Consider the following 12163-nt stretch of genomic DNA (forward strand, 5'->3'; position numbering starts at 1 on the left):
GAGAGACTGGGGGTAAAATAAATGAGACTGAGGTAAACATAGTGCAGAGTGAGCGCAGGCGGAGGGAAACCGCAGGGCTCAGCGGGACAGTAGGTCTGGAGTGCATTTGCTTCAGTGCAAAAAGTAGAACAAGTAAGACAGATGAACGGAAAGCCTGGATTACTGCATGGAACTATGATGTAATTTCAATTACGGAGACATGGTTAAAGGAGGGACGGGACTGGCAGCTTAACGTTCCAGGACATTGTTATTTTAGATGGGATAGAAGGGGAAACAAAAGAGGTGGGAGAGTTGCATTGCTGATTAGGGGGCAGATCATAGCTGTGTTGAGGGCGGACACATTGGAGAGATCTTGCAGTGAAGCATGGGTTGAGCTCTGGAATAAAAAGGGTGAAATCACAACGTTGGGAGTGTACTATAGACCTCCAACAGCCCGCAGGAGCAGTTGTGTAGTCAGATACTGAAAAGGTGTGAAAAAAGCAGGGTAGTTGTGATAGGTGACTTCAACTTCCCCCATATAGACTGAGAATCCCTCACAGCCAGGGGCTCGGATGGAGAGCAATTTGTTTGATGTGTCCAAGAGGGCTTTTTGATCCAGTATGTTGACAAACCAACTAGGGATAGGCCATACTAGACTTGGTTTGGGGAATGAGCCAGGCCAGGTGATTGATGTTTCAGTGATGGATCATTTTGGGCTTAGTGACCATCATTCCACAAGATTTTGAATAGTCATGGGTAAGGACAAGGGTGGCCTGCGGGTGAGGGTGCTTAATTGGGCAAGGACCAATTACATCTAAATTGGAAATGAACTGGGGAATGTGAATTGGGCTATTTGAGGGCAAATTCACATCTGACATGTGGGAGGCTTTTGAAGGCCAGTTGATTGAAGTGCAGGACAGCCATATCCCGCAAAAACGAAGGATAGAAATGGCAGAATTCAGGAACCATGGATGACGAGGGAAATTGTAAGCTTAGCTAAAAGGAAAAAGGATGCATACGATCAGTCTAGGCATCTTAAAAACTGACAAAGCCCTTGAGTACAGTGAAAGTAGGAAGGAACTTAAACGTGGAATTATGAGGGTGAAAGGGGGGCCATGAAATGTCCTTAGCAAATGTGGTCAAGGAGAATCCCAAAGCTTTTTATGCATACATTGGGAACAATACGGTAGCAAGAGAGAGTAGGCCCACTCAAGGACAATGAAGGACAACTACAGGAAATGGTTGAAATTCTTAATAAGTACTTTGTATCGGCATTCACCAGGGGGAAGGACATGCCAAATGTTGAGGTCAGGGATAGGTGTGTGAATGCTCTTGAGAACGTCCATATACCAAAGGAGGGAGTGTTGAGTATCCTAAATTGCATTAAGGTAGACAAGTAACTTCATTGATGCCTACTTGTGACAATAAGTTGTTGTTGTGGTGGCGGCAGCGGTGGCTACAAAATTGAGACGCATAGACAGAGTTGATAGTCAGAGGCTTTTTTCATGGTGGAAGTGTCATCTTGTATATAGTACAGACAGCTGTCTCTAAGCTAGAGGAGGAAAATTTGTTCAGGTGGTGGATGGTGTTCTGGTTGAACAATCTGCTTTGTCTTGGATGGTGTTGAGTTTCTGGTGTTATTGGCGTTGTGCTCATCCAGGCAAGTAGAGAATATTCGATCACACCCCTGACTTGTAGATGGTGGGAAAGCTTGAGGAGTCGAGAGGTGAGTTGCATGCTACAGCATTCCCAGCTTCTGATCTGCTCTTGTAGCCAGTTAGTTTCTAGCCAGCGCTCACCTCCAGGAAGATTCAGTGATGGTAACATTGAATGACAGTGGAGCTGGTTAGATTTTCTCCTGTTGGAGATAGTCATTCCCTGCCACTTGTGTGGCGCAAATGTCGTTTGCCACTTATCAGTTCAAGTCTGAATGCTATCCAGATCTTGCTGCATATGGACATTGACTGCTTCAGTATCTGAGTCATTGTGTGTGGTACTGAACATTGTGCAATCACCAACAAACATTCCGACTTTTGACCTTATGATGGGAAGGTCATGGAAGCAGCTGAAGGTGGTTTTGTACAGGACACTACCCTGATGTCCCTGGTCTCCAATGAATGGGCCCAAAAGGCCTGGTAACCAGGTGGTGGTTGGTTTTATCCCTCTGGAATGTTTAACAGAGCCACAAAGTTCCATTTTAGCTTGACTTTTGATTCTGCAGCCTGGGTGGAGGATTCCAACTAATTCTCTCCAAAAGATCCAGCTAAACTCATAAGGTCATTGTGAGAGTCCACTCTCATGAGTCTGGGTGCCATTCTCTTGGAACTGCAAAGGCTTGAAGTCAAACCACAGGCTGAAAGCAGGGTTTGATGTGAGATAAAGTGTCTCAAGAAAGGAATAGGCCTGAATGTGAACCTTTGAGTTGAAGGCCCAGTTTGATAAGAACTAAAGCGACTCTCCAGAAGGCCCGCTGCCTGTAAGTATTGTATTGGCTGAATAATTGAAAAATGAAATGAAAATCGCTTATTGTCACAAGTAGGCTTCAATGAAGTTACTGTGAAAAGCCCCTAGTCGCCAATTTCCGGCGCCTGTCCGGGGAGGCTGGTATGGGAATCGAACCGTACTGCTGGTCTGCTTTCAAAGCCAGCGATTTAGCTCAGTGAGCTAAACCAGCCCCTTCTGTCCCCCTTCTGTCAAGAAGACCATCACGAGCTGTAAACCCAGGGATTTAATCAACCAGTGAGCTGTGAGGAAAAACCTGTAACAGAACCGTCACTGGAAGCAAAGAGTCTTATGTTTTGACCTTCATCCTTATGATTTTCACTCCTTTTTTTTTAGAACAGTACAGCACAGAACAGGCCCTTCGGCCCTCGATGTTGTGCCGAGCAATGATCACCCTACTCAAGCCCACGTATCCACCCTATACCAGTAACCCAACAACCCCCCTTAACCTTACTTTTTAGGACACTACGGGCAATTTAGCATGGCCAATCCACCTAACCCGCACATCTTTGGACTGTGGGAGGAAACCGGAGCACCCGGAGAAAACCCACGCACACACGGGGAGGACGTGCAGACTCCACACAGACAGTGACCCAGCCGGGAATCGAACCTGGGACCCTGGAGGTGTGAAGCATTGATGCTAACCACCATGCTACCGTGCTGCCCAAAAGGGGGTAGTAGGTTAGCTTGTTATTCAGTTGCATTTACTGCATATTTCGCCATTAATCTTGTTATAAATAAACAGTAATTGAGAGATAGAGGCAGGTTTGTGGGTGGATGCCTTAAGCAGGGTTAACACATCCTCATCATATGCCAGACTTGGCCTGATACAATTTAAGGGTAGCCCACCGGGCACACATGACAGTGGTCCGGATGAGCAAGTTTCTTGGGATCGAGGACAGGTGTGTGAGGTGTGCGGGAGGGCCAGCAAATCATGTCCACGTGTTTTGGGCATGCCAGAAGCTTAGAGGATTTTGGCAAGGTTTCGCTGATGTCATGTCCGCGGTACTAAAAACAAGGGTGGTGCCGAGTCCAGAGGTGGCGATCTTTGGAGTGTCGGAAGAGCCGGGAGTCCAGGGGGGCGAGAGAGGCTGACATTTTGGCCTTTGCCTCCATGGTAGCCCGGAGACAGATACTGTTAATGTGGAGGCACTTGAAGCCCCCGAAATCACAGACCTGGGTTAGCACCATAGCTGGGTTTCTCAGTCTCGAGAAGATAAAGTTCGCCCTAAGAGGGTTTGTTAGGGTTCGTCCGGAGGTCGCAGGTGTTTGTCGACTTTTTCGGGGAAAATTAAACGTTCGCAGAAATCCAGGAGGGGTTAGGCTATTGTTTCTGTGTTGGGGGTGTGAGGAACGTGTCAGGGATGGAAATGACTTATACTATGTTCATGTTTTTTTTATTATTATAAAAACTATAAATACCCTAATACAATGTTTTTTTCTAAAAATAAACAGTAATTGTGTTTCAACTTACAAACCTGGTGTCTGTAATTAGTGGGCAGCCAAGGCCCAAAGATTTTTGGAATTCTTATCAAGAATTATTGGTTAATTCAATTGTGTTGTGACTCCGGAGCATGTGGGGCTGGAATTGACAGCTCACTTGCCCAGGTCCATGTAACACCTGCCAGAACAAGATTGAGTGTCAGGAGCATGTTTTTGCTGAGCAAGTGCCATTTAATAACACTTGTCATGGTACCTGCTATTGCTGATGATCAAGAAGCGCTCGTGCCGGTAATTGGTCAGGTTGGATTTGTCCTCCATTTTGCACAGAGGACACACCTGGGTAATATTTCATGTTGCCAAATAGATTCTACTGCATTTGAACAGCTTGGCTAGGGATATGGCTAGTTCATGAGGTAAGGTCCATAGCCGTTACAGTATCCAGTTCCTTCAGCACTGATATTATATGGAGTAAATTGAATTGTATTAAAATCCTGGATCAGACCCCAACAGTTGATAGGATGGATACCAGACAGAAACCCCAATATTTAATTTAATTTGCAAGACTGAGGAAAGGATACTTGGCTCCAAGAGTGATTTCTTGCACAAATAGGGATAGAGTATGTTAACGCAAACTTTATTACTGATACAATATTAGCAACTTCACGGAAATATTGCTTACAATTACCAGTTAAACAATTCTTAACAGTAAAATGAAACATTTTTAACTCCTAACTTCTATCTTTTAATCTCCACTCAAGCAAAACCAATCTCCGGTTAGCTAACCCAGGAATACTTGCTGTAAAAATAAGTCTTGATAAACCACTTTGAGAATGATAGATCCTTCAGGAACCAGCTGCATATTCTTGTGTGTGTCAACTACTGTTTAACCTGCCAGCCTGTTCCGAAACTACTGTTCATTTTCACAGGCAAAATCTTTTTAATTAAACTACTTTGAGAAAAGCTGCTGGTCTGTACACACTTAAAATCTTTCATCTGAATTGAAACTCAGCACCTGATTGCTTCAACCCCTGGTTCCTCGCATTAACTACATCATCTTACTACAGCCAAACATAATGGGCCCGATTCTCCAGAAAAATTTCTAAGTTCATTTGTGGTAGGTATTTCAGGGAGTTTGCCGCCGGCTCAGCCAGCGAGTTCCCACCACTATTCTATGACACGTAGTCATTTTTTTGGGCCCTGGGAAGTTTCTCAGTTGCTTAGCCCAATTTATTTTAGCACTGGGGAGCTGAACTTCAAATGAGCAGGCATTTTGAAAGAGTGCCCCGATCTCTAAGCGAGCTTGCAGGTCATGGGCCATGTCAACCCCCACATACCATAACCCCCAAATGAGGATACCCTGCTATGGGGTCCCTGGGGGCTTCCTCGTCAGACCCGCCCAAGCCCCCTTACAGCAACCTTCTCTTCCAGGACCCTTGCGCATCACCCCTCCAACCTCCCGGAGGGCCCTACTTTCCTGCCCTGCACACACGCACCCTTCAGCCCTCCTCATTTTCCCCCCACCCTTCCTTTCATTGGCATGGTCCCCTCGGCCCCTGACCCTTCGCAGTGCCCCCCTGGCACCCTTATACTGACACCCAGGCAGTGCTCCTGCCAGCTTGGCAGTGCAATTTGAGCACCTTGGCAGTGCAAAAGTGCCCATATTCCGGGGGTGGGGGAAGGGGGCCACCCTACATTGGCCCTGACCACCCTGGGGTCATCGATGGTCTGGGAGACCATCCGGGTGCTGTTCTGCCTGGTCCAAGTTTGTGTGGACCGGTGCTGAATGACTACGGCTTCGCTGGAGCGGTCGGTGGATCCTGCAATGCCGGTAGATACCGGGTACGTCCGCCAAAGCCGGTTGGTCCCGCGCCTTGTGGGCGAGATTCTCATTCTGACAAAGCGTGGGACTTGGGTGAATCCCACGAGGCGTGAAAACATCTGGGAAGCCCGGGCGAGACCTCTCCCACCATTCATCAGCTGCACCGTGCTCAAGCGAGAGCACAGCGCAGCCGGGGGATCGTGCCCAATATCTAATGATCTACTCCCCAGGGAACCTTTTCATATGAACAAAATTCTATTAGGCCAAACTTTTACGATGCTTTCATCATCCTTTAGAAATCCCTACAGTGCAGACGAAGGCCATTCGGCCCATTAATTCTGTATTTGCGGATCCCCTCTCCTGGCCAGTTGTTCAATTGGCCACCACCGTTCATGATTGGATGTGGCAGCGCTGCAGAGCATTGATCTTATCTGTTAGTTGGATAACCAGGAGTGGAACCAATCAAGGGCTGTCTTGAAAAACCACTTGAAGTAAATGAGGCTACGGTGATGACGAGTGAAAGTTTGATCATCACCATAGTCATTGAGTCATTTATGAATCAGCCTGGAATTTACTGGAATGTAAACTTCATTGGAAGATGGGAAGTGAAGGTGAGGTGAGCATGATGATAATGAGGGTTTTGCACAATATGTTCTTTTCAACCGGATCATTGTACTGTACACAAGGTAGATGTGAGGAATAATCAGGGAGCATTTTAGGAACAAAATTACTTTGCTTTGACATGGGGTCATCTTGTGGGGAAGGTCAGAGATTCGGCTCAATTTCGATTTCCAAGAACATTATTTGGAATAATTTCTCTTTCAGACTAAATAGTGTACACAATGCCATTGTCTCCTCTCAAAAGTTTAGAATGTGTTTTTGCTCAATTTAACCTTTCGATCAATATTATATGTATCCAGTATTTACATATTCATTTGTGTATGAGCATTTGGAATGTTTAAGAATTTATTGGAGAGCAAGCTCTGGCAAAATATTATTTGTCATGACTTGCTTGGCTGTGGTTTTATTCCAGGATTGGTCCCAAACCTCTTGGTGAATTTTTTTTTTAAAAAACCACCTCCCTTCTCCAATGTGATTTATTTTCTCAATCTTAGTTGTGAAGAATGGCTTCACAAAAAAGACTCCATTTTTGAAGAATGGCTTTTTAAAAAATTGGTTAGTTTACTGTGTATTTTTAACTCCACAGGTGACATCGGAAGAAGGACAACAGCTTGCGAGGCAGCTCAAAGTCACGTACATGGAGGCTTCAGCCAAAATTCGATTGAATGTAGACCAAGCTTTTCATGAACTAGTCAGAGTTATAAGGTGGGAATCATTAGCATCTGAGGGTTTCTTGCCTCATTTTGGGAGGGATAGCAGTGAAGCATGTAGAATTGCACTGGAGAGTAAGCATCAAGTTAATTTTGAATCCTCCCACAAATTTCTATTGAAATTCACCACCGTGGCTGAGTTTATTTTAAACTCTGGATTAAAGCCTTAATTCTTCCAAGTTATTTCCTTGAATGGGAAGGGATTTATTGGAATATACAGCTTCAGCAAAAATGCAATTCACAATTTTATTTCAGAAGGACCTTTTGATTTAATCAAACAAATTGTGGTGGCAGAAAGGATGGGGACAATTCAATTTGGACATTGAGAGGGAAAACAATTTGTTCGTTTAAATTCGGTAATGATGATTAATTCTTGTCTCTTCTGGATATCTCAACCTCACTTTTTTCAAGTACACGTGCTGAGAATGGTCTGCAGCCTGCTTGATCGCACCCCATCTACAAACATTCACTCTCTCCACCACTGATGCACAGCAGCAGCAGTGTGCACCATCTACAGATGCACTGCAGGAACTCATCAAGGCTCCTTGGATAGCACCTTCCAAACCCACAACCACTACAATCTAGAAGAAACATACAACATGGGTGCACCATCATCTGGAAGTTTCCTTCCAGCCACTCACCATGTTGTCTTGGAAATATATTGCTATTCCTGGACAGTTTTTTGGGCAAAAATCTGGAACTCCTGAACAGCACAATAGGTGTATCGACACCACATGGACTGCAGCAGTTCAAGGCAGCTCACTACCACCTTCTCCAGAGCAATTGGGGATGGGCAATGAATGTTAGCCGAGCCACTGATGCTCATAGCCCATGAATGAATTGTTTTTAAAAAAAATGGTTTTATGAGTGACCTATTTTCAGCATGTAATGGTTCAATATATTTGACCTACTTTAACAAGCAATCAATATAAATTTAGGCAGAAATAGGATTACTCTGGTCTCCTCCCACAAAACCCGAAAGACATGCTATCGGGTGATTTGGACATTCTGAATTCTCCCTCAGTGTACCCGAACAGGCGACTATGGGCTTTTCACAGGAACTTCGTTGCAGTGTTAATGTAAGCCTACTTATGACAATACATTAGGGGCAATTTCTCTGAGCAAGAGGCACGAAGATGATTGGCCTACTGAGGATGAGAGCCACCATTACACCCAGCATAGCAAGAAGAGGGTCATGATGGACTGATCTCAGCATAGATGGCATAAAGGTTGAATATGTCGTAAACAGTGATGAGTGTAGTAGCAGACTTTGCGAAGACATAGACAGATTGGTGAAATGGCAGACATGTGGCAGATGAATTTAATGCAGAGAAGTGCAAAGTGATGTTTTGTTGGACAGAAGAATGTTCAGAGGCAATATAAACTAAATGTTAAAACTTAAGTAGAAACAGACATACCTAGGGGCTCACATACACAAGTCTTTGAAGGTTTCCAGACAAATTGAGAATTTTTAAAGCTCATGGGATCCTGGACTTCATAGATTCCAAAAGTAAAAAAGTAATGCTCAGCAATCTCTTGTTAGGCCTCCGCTCGAGTATTTTGTCAATTCAGGAAGGGTATAAAGGTATTGGAGAGGGTGCAGAGGATGTCTATTAGAATGCTTCCAGAGATTAGGAATTTTAAGTTTCTGGAGAAGCTGTGATTGGAGTGGAGTTAGTTAAGGAGAAAATGTATATGTTGAAAATCGTGAAGGTGTTTTATGGAGTAAATAGGAAGAAACTATTTCCACTGGCAGAAGGGGTGGTAACCAGAAGGCAAATCTAAGGTAATTGGCGAAAGAACCAGAGGGGAGATGAGATTTAAAAAATATATAGTGAGCTATGATGACCTGGATTGCATTGTCCTGTGGGTAATTCAAAGCAGATTCAACAGCAACTTTCAAAATGGATTTTGATATCTGGATGGGAACAGTAAATCTGCAAGGCCGAAGAAAAAGCAATTGGATTGCTCATTCAAAAAGCTGGCTTTGTCATAATGGGCCAGATGGCCATCTTCTATGCTGTATTATACTATAACATCCATGCTTTCGTGCAGAGAGAATAATTCACTTTTTTGTTCTTTCTCTCACTTTCTGCAGGAGATTTCAAGAGCAAGAATGTCCTCCTTCTCCAGAACCTTCTCGGAATGAAAAAGACAGTAGTGGCTGTCACTGTGTCCTATTTTGAGATGTTGTTTCCTGTACTCACCCAGCAGCTGCCAAACCATCTGTCCCTATTTCTGCCTTCAATCATTTTGTGTGTCTTATCAGTATTGCCTCTTTACCTGCATGCTTACTGTTTGGTTGCAGAGAGCCTTAGTCTGATGAAAAAGTTGGCTGTGTTAGGTTCTTGAGGCGGAGAGAGTTTTGTCACCCCTCTTTCCTCAAGGCCAAAGGTTAAATTTCAAGAAAACAAACACTAAGGCTGCTACTTAGAATGTCACACAGTTCTATTTGTTTCAGGAATGATATTTCTATTAATTACGAAAGAAAATTTGAAATGTAAACACAATTGATTTGAGCTAACTTGCCTTGTGAAGTGTTTAAAATCCATGCTCACATGTCTCGTCCAAAGTGCCATTTAACTTCCAGTGGTATGGTTACATGCTAATCAGCTATTGTACATATGAATCCTTTATTTCCAAGAAAACAAAACTTATCAATTGACAACAAGAAAAGGGCAGCGAGTGAGGGTGAACTGATTATTTCTTTGCCCTGGCTAACACACACAGAAATAAGCCTTAAACAACACCTCATTGTTGCTGAGAGTCTCTGAGTTTCATGTAATGCTGCAGTTTGTTCCAGTGGCCAAATCCAGTCAGTCTACTGTATTTATTTTAAACAATCCAGAGAAATTTTGAAAAATAATGTGGCTAAGAACCTGTGATCTCACTGGATATGAACATTCTAGATTTTCTTTTTTTTAAAGCAATTTCACATCATTGTTGAGGAGTTCCAAGTCTTTCTATTTGTCTTCCTTTGATGTGAGAATATTTCGGGATAAGGGATTCAAAGTACTAAATTGTAGTTGATTTTTCCTCATGTAATATAAAGAGATGGAATTGATCCTTCCATTGATGAAGATGATTAAATGTTTTGCTATATACTTTTATACATTATTTTCTTATCAAACTAGTTAACAAGTATTTTTATATGTTTGTAAACAAATATGCGTTCACAGCATAACTTGTGTATATGTAAAGATGAGTATTTAATTCTCACATTTCACTTTTAACTGACAAAATTATAGGTATAATTTACAAAACTGTGGTAGTCCTTTCCTAATGTCCCCGTAGTAGCCGGGTATACCCAGCTGTATGTGGTCATGTGCCTGCATAGTTTACCGACAGAGTTTAACTCGAATTTTCCAGAATGCTCTGACCAGGCATTACAGAAGATGGATCTATTATGTCATAGTGTGGAATCTGAGAAACTCCTGCTGATATTTTTTTGGGTTTGACTGTGAATGGTCTCTGAGTACAAGTTCAGCAGATTTGTAACTTGGTTTGAGATTTGTTCTTCGAGCTGGATCACTGAAAGGTTGTGCACAATTATCCAGATAGTGACTATACATCAATTCCTTGAAGTTTGGTCTTACTATACCCTTGTATAGCTTCTGGTGCTAGAATAAAAGATGATTAATTTAGTGGAAGATCTATTATTTTATCTTTTTGCCTCCTTTGCTGCGACACTTTTTTCTTCTGCTAACAGGTGTGTGAGGCTCAAGATTTATTTCTAGTCACTGTCTTTGACATTCGATAATTGTCAATCGGAAGGTAAGTTGGTGCTTTTTCCTGTCTTCTGCGAAGAATTGTTCCTGTTAATATGCAGTCCTCGTGTCTAGAAGTCTGATCCCCCAAAAGGTTGGCAGTGCACTATATTTATCAGCCATAGGCTATTTTTGCAATGCTTCCATGCATTGTATATTTAACCATGCAGATGGGAAAGCATGTGAATCACAGGGATTACCATTTCATTGTTAAAAAGAATAATTGTGGGATTTAGAAACTTCATGTTTCACAAATGGTACAAAGCTTCACATTGTGTTGGTCACTAGGACATGTTGGAGAGAATTCCTCGTGGGCAGGTGAATAGGTCAAAAGCTGAGTGTGGGGAAGTTGGTTAACCTTGCTTATGTTGAATTAAGCCACTACAGGCATACCACAAAATTTGATTGAGGCTGCATGTTGTCAAAGCTGCCTTTGAAGTCTTCCAACATAAAGTATATTTGCAAAATCTGTTATGTGTTTGAATATGACCTTGAATTTTAACATTACAGACATGGGGACCACAAGACACAGGAGCAGAATTAGGCCAATCGGCCCATCGAGTCTGCTCCGCCGTACGATCATGGCTGATGCATTCTTCATCCCCATTCTCCTGTCTTCTCCCTGTAACCTTTGATCTCCTTATTAATCAAGAACACAATTTTGCCTTAGGCTGTTTGGAACTGCAATTCAAATTGAATTCAGAGTTTCAATATTACTACACAAAAATAAACCATTCAACCCATCATGTGTGCTGGCTATTTTTGGAGCATTCTAATTAGCCCCAAAGCTGTTCTTTACCCATAGCCTTTATTTTTCCTTTTCAAACCTATCTCCAATTCTCTTCTATTTGAAAGTTAAACGTGTGAACATATAAAAATGATGGGCAATAAAGGACCAGTCTATCAAACTGCTTTCAACACACTTTCAGGCAATGCAGTTTGGATCATCAGTCACCACACTTATCATCTGCCCTCTGCTGTTGCCAATTCTGCTCTGCTTTTATAAATTATCTTATCTGTAGTGGAAGCAGTTTCTCTTGATTTGTTCTAGTCTTCATTCTGATTCTGCAGAAAAATATTATCCAGGATTCGGCACTAATTTGCATTATTTAAAAAGAACAAAATGGCCACTGTCAAGAAGTACTCCTCATGTTATACCAATGCAGTTGGAGAATGAAAATGATTGTGTGAGACTGCTTTTTAAAGAAAGGAACAATTTGCATTTATATAGGCCTTTCACATACTGATTGGCTGTGAAGTGCTTTGGGGCAATTGAGTATTTATGAAGTGCTGTTATTGCTGTAGCCTCAGGAAATATGGTA

At 42.7% G+C, this 12163-nt stretch overlaps 1 protein-coding gene across 2 annotated transcripts in view; it reads left to right on the forward strand.

The window, feature by feature from the left end:
- Positions 1-10730, forward strand: part of rras2 (RAS related 2) — a 136875-nt gene extending 126145 nt beyond the window's left edge. For both annotated transcript variants that reach the window (XM_038808105.1, XM_038808106.1), the window contains exons 5-6: positions 6951-7069; positions 9173-10730. In XM_038808105.1, coding sequence (XP_038664033.1) covers positions 6951-7069; positions 9173-9260 — 207 coding nt within the window. In that variant the 3' untranslated portion in view covers positions 9261-10730. The remainder of the gene's footprint in view (positions 1-6950; positions 7070-9172) is intronic.
- The last annotated feature ends 1433 nt before the right edge of the window (positions 10731-12163 follow it).

The sequence above is a fragment of the Scyliorhinus canicula genome, chromosome 9 (genome assembly GCF_902713615.1).
Source record: "Scyliorhinus canicula chromosome 9, sScyCan1.1, whole genome shotgun sequence".
NCBI classification, from domain to species: Eukaryota; Metazoa; Chordata; class Chondrichthyes; order Carcharhiniformes; family Scyliorhinidae; genus Scyliorhinus; species Scyliorhinus canicula.